This window comes from Leucopleurus acutus, assembly GCF_964270905.1.
Source record: "Leucopleurus acutus genome assembly, chromosome: 4".
Taxonomy (NCBI): domain Eukaryota; kingdom Metazoa; phylum Chordata; class Mammalia; order Artiodactyla; family Delphinidae; genus Leucopleurus; species Leucopleurus acutus.
The window spans coordinates 134,358,788-134,374,287 of NC_139146.1; the positions used below are offsets into that span (position 1 = coordinate 134,358,788).

A 15,500-nucleotide genomic window follows, 5' to 3' on the forward strand; every position below is an offset into this window, starting at 1 on the left:
CTTATTTTCTACTTGTAGAACTTTTCTGTGTAGCAACATGGGAAAATATTTATTATGCAATGTTAAATTTTAAAAGAAGGATACAAAAACTGCATATAGATTACAAATATAAATACCTTGTTAAAATATATAGGGAAAAAAACATCGTGATGGAAAACATAAAAATTGTAGTGAGATTGAGGGTAATTTCACTAACTTCCTATATTATATTATATTATCTTTCTGTAAAAGTTTAATTTTGTTGTAAATGAATTATACACTTATTGTAAAAAAAAAAATTTAACAATACAAACTTGTATGAAGTAAAAGAAAAAGTCTGTTCCACTGTCCAGTGAAAGACACTGCTTGCTGTATATCACTTCATATAACATATAACATGTCATGGCATATACCACATATACCATCTAGAACTTTTCTTATCTCAACTGACAATCGCCTCTTGCCTCAATTCATGCAAACCCCCCCAACTGGTCTCCCTGTTTCCACCTTTGCCCTTCTTCAGACTATTTTCAAAGTAGCCAAACGAGCCAAATAAAAAGCAGTGTAGAACATTTTTTTTGGTTGCTAACTCGTGATAAAAGTGAAGTTATAGCTCTATGGACTTATCATCAAACAGCAGTGACAACAATTATATCCCAATCAACTCCCTTCCTTCCTGTAGAAAGAAAATCATATTCTTAAATTAACACTGCTATTCTCATTCTGCTGTCTCTGGTTTTACTCTTGTGCTTTGAGGTCTGAAATCACACTTTAGCTTTTGCACCACTTTCTTTAATCTTACCTCCAAAAAAGGTATTAATCTGACCATAAAACTACCAGTTCCTAATGGTTCACTCTACTGCTATCATCTCTACATTTCAAAGCAAATCTGAATTATAAGTTTGCTCCATAAAGCCATATCTATCAGATACTCTCTTGCTAAAATAGTCAGAAATCCAAATTATTGTTTCTTCAGAGGTGACAGGAGAGACAGAGATGGAAGGGAAGACGAAAGAATTTTTAAAATGATTGTTTAATTTACAAATACCAAATCTTCTAAAAGCTAGTGTACAATCTTCCTAGTGTAGATTGGATCTCTGCAGTCAGATAATACACATAATTGTCTACTACTACATCCTATGTCAAAATGATCACTGATGTGGAAATAACACTAAGTTCTTCACAAGCATATAGATAGACATCCAAGCAGGTTATTACCTTCTAAATATCTGAAAGTTGATTTTTTTTCTGAATGAGCAAATCTAAATATTTGCAGACATTATTGTGATACTCATTAAACTTAAGTTACTATTTGAGAAAATGTGTATAACTTATTTAATTAGAAGCTTTGATATTTTCTCTTTTGTTAAAAATTTTTTTTCCACTTATAAAAAGCATACGAAAAGCAACTTGGTCCATAATAACACACACTATGATTTCAATCTCAGTTTGCTCTAAAATATTCTAAATGTATAATACAATGAATAATGATGCTGGTGATTCCAGATTATTGTTCATTCTTAGCAACTCCTAAACCTGAGTCCTTCGCTGAGTTATTTAGAGTTATAGGTGATTTAACCACCACATGATCCACTACTAGATGCCCAAGTTAATTTTAGTTGAGTAGCAGGTCAGGATACACACAGAATGTAGAGAGTTAGTAGGTCTTTGTTTTTAGACTTTACTAGGCCAGATCACAATTTTCTACTTTAGATCTAACTGTTCTTTAAATAAATGATTTAATATTTACTTATTTCAGTAGCCAAATATTTCAAAGTCAACCATTTGCCATTTCAATTACTATTTTCAGGGGAAAAAAAAGCAATACAAGGTAAGGAGATATCTTCTATCTTTAAAAAAATTGAGCAAAGAAATAGGTTTAGAGTACAGCAAAAGTGACTTTTCAGAGAGATTAAGGAATGTATGGAGAGCAATAAATATTAGAATGGATGATTTCCTTCCCAGAAATTCTGAAAATAAACCTTTTCTCAAATGGCCTATACATGATCATGCCTGAAGACAGGGAAAAATAGTTGTTTTTTTTCCCTTGGAAGATTTTGCTAGTATAGCTGCTGTATTAGCCCAAGTGTGAGTTTTGTTTGTGTAATGGATATAAGGTTATTAACTGATGATCAAGCTCACCAATTAGGGCAATGAACTGCAGAAATCACTCACCCTAAGAGATAATGTATAATGTAATTACTTGTTAGTAAGGTTTACTTCTATTAAGCCTGAAGATTTTGGAAATGAGGCACCAAGTAGCCTATGTGAGTATATAATTCTCTGAGGCTAGTTACATTTCTAGCTGACAATCAACAACTGAAATTCTACACTTTATCAGTCTCCTTTGAATTTGTTTGTGGTGGGTCAGTATTCCTAAGATTTTAACATTGTGGGTGTGTTGATAATGAGTTTCTAGTCCTGTAAAACTGAGGATCAGACCTTGGAGGAAGCACGTAACCACATACACCACTGCTTTCCTGTGATCCCCTAGACAGAAAAATGGACAGGTTCCTAAAATAACATTTTGTCATTTTTCACCTGCAATAACTGATAATCAAATAATCAAAATCAAATCAAATCAAAAGCAGTGATGTAGCTGGTTAAAAGTGGAAGGATTCTGGATATACTTTAAAGGTGGAATCAACAGAATTTGTAGGATATGGCCTGAAAGAGAATGAAAAGCCCTAATTCTGGGGCAACAAAACAAAGACTTATGGTTTCATGCTTCTGAAATTCTAAAGCAGTCAGTGGTTTTTTTTTTTTTTTTTTTTTTGTGGTACGCAGGCGTCTCACTGTTGTGGCCTCTCCCGTTGCAGAGCACAGGCTCCAGACGCACAGGCTCAGCGGCCATGGCTCACGGACCCAGCTGCTCCGTGGCATGTGGGATCTTCCCGGACTGGGGCACGAACGTGTCCCCTGCATCGGCAGGCGGACTCTCAACCACTGCGCCACCAGGGAAGCCCTAGTCAGTGGTTTTAAACCATTTTTCTCCTACACTGTTTACCTGTGCAACACACAACCAACAGTGACACTGACGTGACATCTCTCATGTACAAGAGTAACTTTTAACTTTCAATTGCTGGTTGTGATTGCAAGTGGAGCAATTTTGGTGAGACCCAAAACATTCTAAAAACATATTCTTTGGAAGGAAATCTCACAATCTCAATTTTAAAAGGAATCATAAAGCTACATGAAAATAGTTAGATTTAGGACCAACCTACAAGGTTTTCACAAATACAAATGTGACTCAATATTAAATTGAAATTTTAAAACAAGTCTTTTCAGTGTAGAAAGCTTGTGTCATAACTTACCAAATGGAACGCCTCTGGAGAATGCTGAAAACTAAGCAGCATGTGAGAAAGAACTGTGAGAGCACCGGGTCTCACAAGAGGAAACCAAAGCCGATTAAAAACCTGCAGAAAAGATAAGACATCCACTTTAAGAGTTGGTAGGGAAATAATTAATCCAATCAGTGATTATCTTCCTAGGGCCAAAAATTATTTGTGTGAATATCCCCTTTCCTGAGAAGTTCTGTCATAACATATGTTATTAAATTCTGGGAAATGGAGAAAGTTGGGAAATAATATGACAGAGATCAAGAGAATAAAAGGACCTAACCAACTCTGAAAACTCCCTGATCAAATAAAAATCTGTCAAACCATGTTTACAAGGTGATATCTCCCTGGTCCTTTATTCATTCAATTCATTCAGCAAATACTTATTGACCACCTACTGCTGCTTGGCACTATTCTAAGTACTGGAGATACAATGGTAGATTAAAAAAAAAGAAATCTCTGATATTACAGGGCTTACTGTCTAGAGGGTGAGTAGAGACAATATAAAGTAACATGGGAGAGAAATGCTATGAAAGCAGGGTATGTTGAAGAGGGAGTGCTGAGTGGCAAAAAGATCTGCTATTTTATATACGGAATTTAAAAAATGCATCGTGATAAAGGTGATACCTGACTTAAAAAAACTGAAAGAAATGAGAGTAAGTCTGACAGATAACTTGGAGAAAAGCGTAGGAAGCAGAGCAAAGACCCTGAGGCCTCCACCCTGGTGGACTAGAGATATAACAACTAGGGCAGTGTAAGTAAAGCACAGAGACTGAGGCAATAATAGTGGGAGACCGGATGAGAGAAGTAGCAGTGGGTCAGATCAGGTAGGACCTTGTGTGACACCTGAAGAGGACTAAGGGCAGGAGCTGCAAGGCTACTGCAATCAATATAGCAAGGGGTGGGCTTCCCTGGTGGTGCAGTGGTTGAGAGTCCGCTTGCCGATGCAGGGGACGCGGGTTCGTGCCCTGGTCTGGGAAGATCCCACGTGCCGCAGAGCGGCTGGGCCCGTGAGTCATGGCCGCTGAGCCTGCGCGTCCGGAGCCTGTGCTCCGCAACGGGAGAGACCACAACAGTGAGAGGCCCGCGTATGGCAAAAAAAAAAAAAAAAAAAAAATCTATCTATCTATCTATATATATCAAGGGGTGGGAGGGGAAAATCAGGGGTTAGATTGTGGATAAGTTGAACTTGAGATCCAACTGTCTAAGTTGGGTAAGTGAATATGGAGTTCATGGGAGAATAATGGACTTGAAATATAAACCTGGCAGTCATTAACTTAGAGACATTATTTAAAGCCATGGGTCACTATAAGTATGGACTGAGAAGAAAGTGAACCAGAGATGTGATTCTAAGGCACTCCAAAGTTAGAAAGATCCACTACAGGAGACTGAGAAGCCAGTGAACTAGGACAAAAGTCAGGAGAGTATAATGTCCTGGAAACTAGCAAGAAAGTGTTTCAAGAGGGAGTGATCAACTATGTCAAATGACTAACAGGTCAACGAGAGAAGGCTTGAGAAATAACTCCTGAGTTAAGCAACACTGGAAAGCACTGGTGTCAAAGATAGCTTTGGCAGAATAATGGTGGTAAAAGTTTGATTAGCTGGGATTCAAGAGATAACAGAAGGAGTGTGTTTTCATAATAAATATTTGAAAACAGCAAAATTATTTTAATTACCTAATCTTAAGTAGCATTTTAAATTTCTAAAGCCCATTCAAAAGAAAACCAAAAACAAGACCACATTCAAAATTAGACACTTTAAAGGGGACAACCCAAAGATAAAAAGACTTATTATATGGGTCCATATATTCCAATAGATTTATACACTCCCACTTACCAGTTCTATCTTCAGTAAAGTAACATCTATCAAAATAGTAAACTTCTGGACAGCTGCCAGTCCTTTCAGGAGTGCAATCACCCATGTGTCTACATGCTGAGCCAACGGCCAGGAGAGCCAGTCAATCATTCTGAAAATTGAAGGAAAACAAAACTATCAGCATGGAAAATATCTTTAACATTACTTATTGAGGAATAACAGGAGTTATACTAGATAATCACTCACTTTGTGACTCAAACTGAGCTTGCTTGTGAAAAGTACTATTCAAGATGTAGAAATGACTATAATGCGTGCTAGAACTCAAGGAGTTTCCAATCTTGTAAGCTGACAGTTTCTTATATAACATATTTGCATTAAAAATAATTTCTGATAAACAAGCATTTTGCATAAATGCAAAGTTTTAAACATGCTATATAGTGAGTGGTATCAATAATTTATTAGGCAAATTTACTGTAAGAAGAACAGTTAAAATACGGCTATCTGGGACTTTCCTGGTGGTACAGTGGTTAAGAATCCATCTTTCAATGCAGGGGACACTGGTTCAATCCCTGGTTAGGGAACTAAGATCCCACATGCCACGGGGCAACTAAGCCCGAGTGCTGCAACTACTGAGCCCACACGCCACAGCTACTGAGCCTGCACCACAACTAGAGAGAAGCCCGTGCACTGCAATGAAGAGCCCACGTGCCGCAACTAAGACCAGATGCAGCCAATAAATAAATAAATAAATATTAAAAAAACAAAAATATGGCTATCTGAACTGAGACATATGGATACGAACCAAAATTTCTCCTTTCTGGTGATTACAGTCTAAATATGAAATGCAGTGTTAAAAAAGACTATATTTTGAATTGTGAAACAGGTCTCTTCATCCCTTTCAAAATCTTACCATACAAAGACAACAAGAAGAAATTTCAAATAGATAAAAAGGGCACCAAATGTGTAAATACTGAAGTGGCCTCATTTTGTAATAATGAGTGTTTTTCTTTTTGAGTACCAATCGCGTTTAATGGAAATAAAGATAAAGTAATATGGGGTATGATGGAGACTATCCTTAATGTTACACATCAACCACAATGAAAAAGACTGCTATGACTCTTTTGGAAAGCAACTGGGCCAAATGTTCATATTATTTGATCCAGTAATCCAATTGGGAGGACTATATAATAAAAAAAATAGTAAAACAAACCAGGATTTTAAAGTCAGAATGATATAGTTTAAAAATCTCAATTCACCATTTATTAGCTGGGAACCCTAAATACTTATGTAAGTTATTTAACTTCTTTGTGTCTCAGTTCCTTATCTGTAGATTACGGATAAATTTTACAGGACCGATGTGAAGGTTAAATGAGTTAATACACTGGAAATACTGTGAATGTCTTTCTTCCAAATATTTACACATGTGGCAATAAATAAATACTTTGATTGTACAAAATGTAAAATATAAATACTAAGTACATAAACACGTGACCAAAAGAGCAACTAACATGTCAAAAGGACTGACTTTCATATGATATGTTATAAACTATCTATCAATACATTAACATTGGAGTGTTATCTTTATTAAGGTTTTTGCTCTTAAGATTAAAATGTTTCATCAGACATTAAGAGTGGCTCCAAAGTTCAAACTCATTTTACTACGAGTTATTTGTATGTTCCCTCTGCTCCCTGCACACATTTTATCTCCCTTCTTGTTTTTCTGGCCAACAATGATGGTTGTAAGTCATTAAAGTAGTCCCTAACAGCTGTTCCACGTCTCTCAACTATTGTTAGCCTGGTTTTCACAAGTCTGTGGCCACTCTAAGTACATGAAGTAGAAAGTAGAGATACTTGCATTTGTGTACAAAGAGTATATTCACTGCAGCACTGCTTATGATACAGAAAAAATGCAAATTATCTAAATGTCCATCATAAGGAAATGGCTAAATATACTATGGTATTGATACTATGAAACATTATGTTGAGTTTTAAAAGATGAGATAGATCAATATGAATCTACCAACAGGGATCTAACACAGAAAGGTCTGAGATATTGTTGAATTAAAAAAGAAAAAAATGCCAGTAAATCTTTTTTTTTTTTGCGGTACGCGGGCCTCTCACTGCTGTGGCCTCTCTCATTGCGGAGCACAGGCTCCGGACGCACAGGCTCAGCGGCCATGGCTCACGGGCCCAGCCGCTCCGCGGCATGTGGGATCCTCCCGGACCGGGGCATGAACGCGTGTCCCCTGCATCGGCAGGCGGACTCTCAACCACTGCGCCACCAGGGAAGCCCGGTAAATCTTTTTAAAACTGTTTTTTGTTTGTTTAAAAGAAAACATATGAGTACATATTGTATATATATTTTTTAGCGTAAATACGTGCACAAAAAAACATGTGGTTTAGATAAGGAATATATGTGCACACATCTCTTTGGCTGTATGGACTCCTCCCCATGGGGAGCAAAGTCCCAGAGTAGAACCAGGTTGGGCTCCCTAGCACACAGGGCCCAAGGCCAGAACTCCCTTTAGCTCAGGTCTAAGGGGGGGGGTACTAGTAAAGAGTGAGGGGGCAGAGTAGAAAATTCCACTTGGCCATGGCTTTTCATTATCTCTAATCACCCAATCAGCCTTTTCCTCCATCCTCTCCATTTCTAGCTTCCCATCTCATAAGCCTCTAGTCTTTATCTTATCCCATGTGTACCCAATCTCCTAACCACCCTAAAGATACTTCAAGTCAGAAGTAACACAAATTAGAAGCCACTCATTCAAAAAATATTTGAGTATCTATTATATAATAGGCACTGTGTTAAGTGCTAAGAATATAATAGTAAAATATGGTTTCTGCCCTCAAACTGATATGGAAAGTTAGGAAATTCTCAACAGTCACACAATAAGTACTAGTACTGGTATCTGAACTAAGCTCTGCTGGCGTATAATGCAACACCTTTGGCTACACTTTAATTATATTCTAGTCTTGCTTCAATTTGATTGGACTTACGTATGCTCAAATCCTCTCAGACAAAGGCACTATAGAATCAGTTATTTTTATGGTTAACTACAGTAATCTTATCCACCATGTATTGGTTACACTTTGAATTTTAAGGACACTTAACTCTGATAGGCTGATTTAATTTCTTACTATTTAAAGAACAGTTAGCTGTAGTTGTAATAAATCTTGTTTCCTCTGTTAGATTGTGGGCTTAAGAACAGCGATCTTGTTGTTTTGTTTTTTAATCTTTAATCTTTGATCTGCATTAAAATGGAGCTCAAATTTGTTGAACAAATGAAACCATTTCTCTCTATAGCCAAAAAAAGTACATGCAACTTGAAAATCTTAAAATTGGCAATATTATGAAAGGCCACAAAATAGATTTAATCTTAATTTGTAGAGAATAAAGCCAATTTTCACTTTATTGTAGGTAGCAGCTTAAGGGCTAGATCCAGCCTTCAGTTTTATTTGTTCCAATGTTTTAAATATTAGAAAACTCCACATAAAAACTGGATTTCAGTCTCCTTTTGAAAAATCAGATTAGCAACACTGAACTCAAATTTCCCTGTGATAACAAGACAACTGGAGTTGAGGATCAGCTTTCTCTTTCAGAAAATGCTTGTATACCCCATTCCCTATTACTTCAGTTACCCTGGCCTATTTCATACTTTAATGTTACTATCTGGTTCTTGTACAATACCTGCATTTGCATTTCTTTGGATTACAGAAAATGACAGTAAAGCATGACAAGTGCTATGTGTGGGGAAGCGTAGAGTATGGGGGAGTAGAAGGTGGGAGTGTGATAAAAGTAAACATTACTATTCTTTTCAATTACATTTGCAATACAAGAATAATTACTCCAGGTATATTATAAGTTAAATAGGATCATGTCAGATAAATTGGAAATGCAATGGAAACTGGATCACAACTTTCCATAGAAACATAGGTAAAAATTAATTTACAAATATATCTTAAAAATAAATTCGTAAATTGGACACTATGGTTGTTTTGAAGAGGTTAAAAAATTAAGACTAAGAGTGCCATACAGAACATTATAAATCAACTATAAGAAAAAAAGAGAAAAAAAAGACTAAATGCTAGAGGGTGAGAATTGTACACATGTAGCTTTCTGAGAACCCAAAATAAATACTTAAGTTTACAGGTTACTTTATGACTGTAATTTACAACAGGTGCACAGAAACCACTGTTCTAAATCCGTACATTTTAGGGGACTTCCCTGGTGGTCCAGTGGTAAAGAATCTGCCTTACAATGCAGGGGCGCGGGTTCCCGTCTTCTTCTTGAACTAAGATCCCACATGCTGCAGGGCAACTAAGCCCGCACACCACAACTACTGAGCTCATGCGCCTCAACTAGAGCCCATGTGCCACAACTACAGAGCCCACGTGCCACAACTAGAGAAGAGGAACCCCACACACCACAACTAGAGAGAAGCCCACGCACCACAACTAGAGAGAAGCCCACACACCACAACTAAGACCTGACACAGCCAAAAATAAATAAATAAATTCTTACATTTTATTTAAATGTGCTATGCATACACATATATGTGCACACAGGAAATAAATAGAAAAAAATTATAAAACAAAACCAGACAGATATGAAACAAGAACAGGAAGACAGGAAAAGCTCAATTAGAAAAATATAGTCATTGAAATAAAGACACTCAATAACTGGAATAATCTCTATAAATGGGTACCTTTGAAGGAAAAACTAGTAAATTATAAGACAGTATTGATGCTCTTCCCCTTAGATCACCACAAGGTCTGCACCCTCATTTCCTTCATATCTTTATTTCATGGTCACCTTCTCAGTGAGGCCTTCCTCATCTATCATATTTAAAATTGCAAACCATTCCCCATGCTTTCTTGCTTTCCTATCTACTTTTTTCCAAAAACGCTCATCACTATCCAACATACAAAATTATTTTACTTACCATACTTAATGAAATCTAAAACAAAATCAGTTTTAGGATGTAAAATGTAGTTTATGTACCACTAAGGCAAGAAAAGTCCTGTAATCTAAACTAGAACACCAATGACTGTACCTTTCCACATTTTAGCATCTCTGAGATCAGGATGTATCTCTTCAAATATGTTACTGATATTGCCTGCCTGCCTCCCCAGCTAGAAGCCCGTTAGGATATTTCTACCCATTTGTTCAATGAGGTTTTTAAACACTGCTTGGCACTCATAGTAAGTGCCCAATAAATGTGATTTTAATAGTTGAAAGAATGAATGATTGAATTAATAAAAGCACAAGAGTTCTGAGAAGCAAAAATAACATTAAGTTTACACCTAGAAATATAAGAATAAAACTGCAAAACATCAAGGATAAAGAGAAAAGCATAAACATTACCAGAAGACCCTAACTACTCACAAAGGAAAGATAATCAAATTGACTGCAGACTCCACATCAGCAACAATAGATGCCACAAGACAATGCAGTATTATTTTTAAAATGCTAAGAGAAAATAACTATCAAATTAGAATTCTGTATCTTGCCAAATCATCTACTTGGGAATAAGCAAGAAAAAAACCCCATTTCAAACAAAGGCTAAGAAAGTATTACCCAGAGGTCCTGGTTGAAAGAGAAAGTAAAAGTATGTACTAAGTAAAAGTATATACTTAGCCAGAAAAAAAAAGATCCCAGAGGGAGGAAATAGGTTGCAGGCAACAATACTGAGCAAAGAAATTAGTAAAATATATTGATAATCCAACCAACTCCTGGCTGAACAGTAAGTGTATATGTGTGCTATATTTTTGGAATTTAAAAAAGCTGAATAGAAAACAGATATGAGTTACTGGATGCCTGTCAAGCCTATAGTAAGGTAAACAATTCATTTCAATTAATTTGGAGAGTCTTTATATATTTGATTCCACAATATCAGTTTTAAACATTTCCCTAAGTTTTTCATTACCCACAAAATACAGCAAAATATCTCCTCCTCCCAAATCTACAATTACTATCTATGGTGTTATGAAGAAGTACCTGCAAAGAGCTTGGGTCATACTTGCATCTTTTACATTTGGATCTGTAGTAAGGCTCCTGATGAGAACTGTTATCATCTGAAGAGGAATGTGCTGCACAAGGCTTGCCAATGCCACAGAAGGTTCAAATGATGCATCTATTTTTTAATTGAAAAGAAAAAGGAACATGGCAAGAAGGTTCAAGGGAAGTATTCAGAGAGAACAACAATTTACCACCCCTCCACCAGGCAGTTGTTACACTCCATCTCATGGGTAGACTCTAACATACAAGGAATGTTAAACTGCAGAAACGAGAGATTAAGAGTAGTAGTTCGACAATACTGCAACATAAAAACTATTCTTCACTATGGCCATATTTAGTCCATAAATTACTTTATTTTCTTGCATTCTTTAATATTGTTATTGTCGTGTTAAAATATTCATTTGTAAAGCAGTAGCCAGAAAAGACATGCAAGGTATCATAATTCCCATTTTAGATCCTCCAAAGTAACTTACCCCTATTAATTATAGTAGTCATCACATTGTTCTAAGAAAACTTTTTAAAATCACTTAAAGAAGTAGAAACTAAGATAAATTTGGGGGGGGACTTTGCTTAAACTACATGAAAATTAAGCAAATCCAAGATGAGCAGCTTTACTACTACAGTTGAAAAAGTTCTGGGGAAATCGAACTGTTATAGCAACACAGGCAATACATGAAAAATTACAATTAAAAAATAAACCAAAACTCAGATAATGCAAATATATAGTTGGTAATTCTTTCATAAATGTACTTAATTCATCAGGAAAGCATGGAGCCTGTTAAAACTCTACTCTTATTTCTTATTCTCAACATAAAAGGAGGATACCTCCTTCACAAGTTCAATTTCGAACAACAGCCAGAGAACGATTGTACCAAGCAGAGAGGGAGAGAACACAGTTTTGGATCTATTGTTTCACAACTTACAGAGCTGGAAGCTCCATGTCCGAACAAGGAATGCAAACATACAGGTAAAATTCCCGAGTGAGAAAGCATTTTCCTGCTAAGTATCACCTGATCCCTCCCGGATTTCTAAGGACACGATCCGTGGGCTATTGACACCTGGAGCGCAAAAACACCTATTTAAGTCTTCATACTCTTTCCCTTCACTCGTCCACCTGTATCTACTCTCACAAACTACTGCAGACATAAAATGTCAATATTCAACAACGACACAGTTAACTAGGATAATCTAATAATAAATGGCACACAGTCCATGAATTAAAAAATGGAAAAATTCAGAAACTAAGGAAAAACTCATGACAGCAAGATGACAGAATCACAGTACAATGATGATACAGTAAACATTATTATGCGGCCATTAGTCACTAATGAATAGAAGCTTTTACATAGTGGCTGTCATCTTCAAAGCATTCCATAACTTGAGCAGGAGCTGGGTAGTTAAGCAACTTGTTTGCTGCCAAAGGTCTTAGACCTCGACGTTCTCAGCCTCTAAACTGGAAACACTGCCCGTTTTTTAATGTCCAAAGTGACAGCCTGAATAGGGCAGTGGATAAGAATTTGGATGAAGGTGTTAAGATGTCCTCTCCCATTAAGATGTTTTCAGAGCAGGGAAACAAACACGGTGTGTACGTAAGAGACACACACTATATTTCCAAGAGAGATTTTCTGGGAATGTAATGACCCTTACCTGTGGAAGAAATGCTTGCAAAAACTTCTTGCAGGGAAGGCAGCAAGGTGGAGGGCTCGGCCTTCCAGATGTTCTGGAGCAAGTTACTCACTTTTGTCACCTGTGAGACATATTCCCGCAGCTCTTTCTCCTGGGTGGACACGCACTGGAAGTGGCCTATCGTTCGAACCAGCTGTTGGCAGAAGGTGATGGACAATTTCCCCTTGGGGATGCACTGCACGAAGTCGGTCAGGAGGTCGCTCAGTCGGGCGCAAAGCTGCGGCTCCGGCCTCTCACACACCATCCGCAGTACCTCCACCTGCAGCAGGCTGAAGAGGTCCAGCACCGACGGGCAGCTCATGATCAGCTTCAGGCCGTTGTGAATATAGTCCAGGATGGCTACGTCCTTCCTGTCCAGCGAGTGGTAGCCCTGTTGGAGGAGGCCCAGCACGAACGTCTTATTGAAGAAGGACTCGAACTCTGGCCGGTGGTAGCGCGCGTAGGCCTCCAGCACTTGATGGCCCACCTGCCGCTGAAAGGGGTCCTGGCCCTCCAGGATGAGCCGCGTCGTCAGGTCAAACATGGCCTCGCATTGCGCCTCGTCCAGCCAATGCTCCGCCGACTCCACCACCTTCCGCACGATCACCCGCTTGAGGGGCAGCGGGTGCGAAGAACTCACCAGGCCCTCCAGGATCTTGTCCATTGTCGCCACGCTGCAAGGCCCGGCCCAGTGAGGAAGGAGCGGGCGGCCACGGCCCCAGGGTGGGCCAGGAGAGCCCCGGGGCGGAGGTGAACTTGGAGCGCAGCAGCAGCAGCGGGACCGACCACCGCCACCGCTGCCTCAGTAGCCACATTTATCGGGCAGGGGGGCCCATCCAAGCCCGGGCGGGAGTTGGCAAGCCTGGGGCGCGTAAGAACCGGCACCGCCCGCGATGGGCCTAAGAAGCCAGAGGCCCGCACTCCGCCGCCGCCCCGGGCCCGCGGGGCCTCAGCATCAGCTCTGAGGGGCCAGCGGGGTCCCTTGGCGGCTACGGGTGCTCAGGGGCCGGGGCTGCGAGCCAGTGGATGAGGAAGCACGCCTCCGCGTTCTGCGGCAGTTGTGGGCGTCCGGGCTCCGGCAGGTCGTGGGATGAAAACCGCCCCGGGTTGAGTCAGGAGCCGCTGTCACGGACGGTGCCGGATCAACCGGGGAGAAGAGGGGGTGGACACCCTTGACCCGGATTCAGAAGGTCCGGCAAACAGGAAGTGGAGGACGTTGGAACCTCCGGAAAGGCCCGCCCCTCCGCCCCTTCGCCCCGCCCCACTCCTTTCCTCCCTCCCCTCTCACCGTCCTCCGCCCACAATCGCCTCCTCACTCATGGGCCGCGCTGGGACCCCCTCGCTGACCCGCAGCTTAGCTGCTGCGCTGGCGTGGCTGCCTCTGGCTGAGTGGGGCGGCTACCGTAGTGTCACTGGGGGATCGTGTGTAAGTCACAGGAGGCTTCCCGGGAGAAGCGGCCGGGAGCGGACGCGTTGGAGGTGACTACGACTCTACGAGTTCCACCTTCCTATCTCTATCCGTTCTGTCCGAGTCAGGTTACTTGTGAAAGGCCGAGAAAGTTTTATTTAGGTAAAATCTTGTGAATGGGAAAGTTTTGGAAACACGAGTAGAAGAGCATTTGGGGAGAAAGTAAGGAAAAGAACTCAAAATCCGGATTGAAGGGAAATCGTTTGAGGTCGTGGCTCATTCATCAAGAAATGAGCCAGGGTTCCTAAATGAGATTGCCGTTCTCTTGCGTGTGGTTATTAAAGTAAGGGCTGTACTGGTGGCCGTATGCGTTTAGAGACGATCCGTTATCTTTAGCAAATATCTTTTTAATGAGCTTTTGTGGCATGTCGAAAATTTATGTTGTCCGAAAAATGGGGGGAGAGTAAGGAAAATGACAGGTGAGAAAGAATGAAAGAGTACTTTGAAAATAAAAAAGGTGAAATTTTCACAGTATTTACGTGTAGGCTGACCCTGAAGATGGTTTACAATAAAGAAGAATAGATGGAGTCATCACGCTTGTACTCTTTCAAGTTAAATTCCAAGGATTCACCATAAGAATTTAGGCTTTAATTGGAGACCTTTAAATTGGAAAATATTGCCTAATTATAGCTCCGTTAAGACTTGACTAATATGATTGTGATATCAGACGTTAACGGCATGTAATACAGACGAAACTTTAAAACGGTTTAGTTGAAATGTCCAGTAGAAAAAGGAACAAAATTGTAAGTTGTTTACCTTGCTTAATAGTGTTTTGGTTTTTACCAATTTACAAAATGGTTACACCAATATATTTAACACATCAGTAAGGATAATCTTGAAAAGAATGGCTGTTTAGACAAGGTAGGAGCTGGGTAGAGGAAACTTGAGACCGAGTTAGTTTGCAGGAAGAGATTGAAGATAAAAGAGATATGAAGTAATTGATGGATCTAAGACAGTCATGCTAGAACACAGGAATAGCTTTGGAACTTTTCCTTTTCCAATAGATGGAAGTAAAACTACAGAGAAAAGTTCGCCTTTACTGGGAATGGTGCCACGTTGGAAGACAAGAATAAGGTAGAAAGTAAAGCATTAGAGGACTGAGTGGTAGGATTGTGGATTTGCTGATATCCTGTAACTTAAATGCTGAGATGTAAAATTAACAATACTTAATAACTATCTGTTACATCCTATGTTATGTGACAAGGGAATAACAGAG

General features: G+C 39.3%; 1 protein-coding gene across 1 annotated transcript in view; it reads right to left on the reverse strand.

The window, feature by feature from the left end:
- USP38 (ubiquitin specific peptidase 38) overlaps positions 1-13,927 on the reverse strand; it is a 34,291-nt gene extending 20,364 nt beyond the window's left edge. Inside the window, exons 1-4 of the mRNA XM_082838391.1 lie at positions 12,799-13,927; positions 11,131-11,266; positions 5,154-5,283; positions 3,294-3,395 (exon numbers count right to left, since the gene is read on the reverse strand). Coding sequence (XP_082694517.1) covers positions 3,294-3,395; positions 5,154-5,283; positions 11,131-11,266; positions 12,799-13,480 — 1,050 coding nt within the window. The 5' untranslated portion in view covers positions 13,481-13,927. The remainder of the gene's footprint in view (positions 1-3,293; positions 3,396-5,153; positions 5,284-11,130; positions 11,267-12,798) is intronic.
- Positions 13,928-15,500: the final 1,573 nt, after the last annotated feature.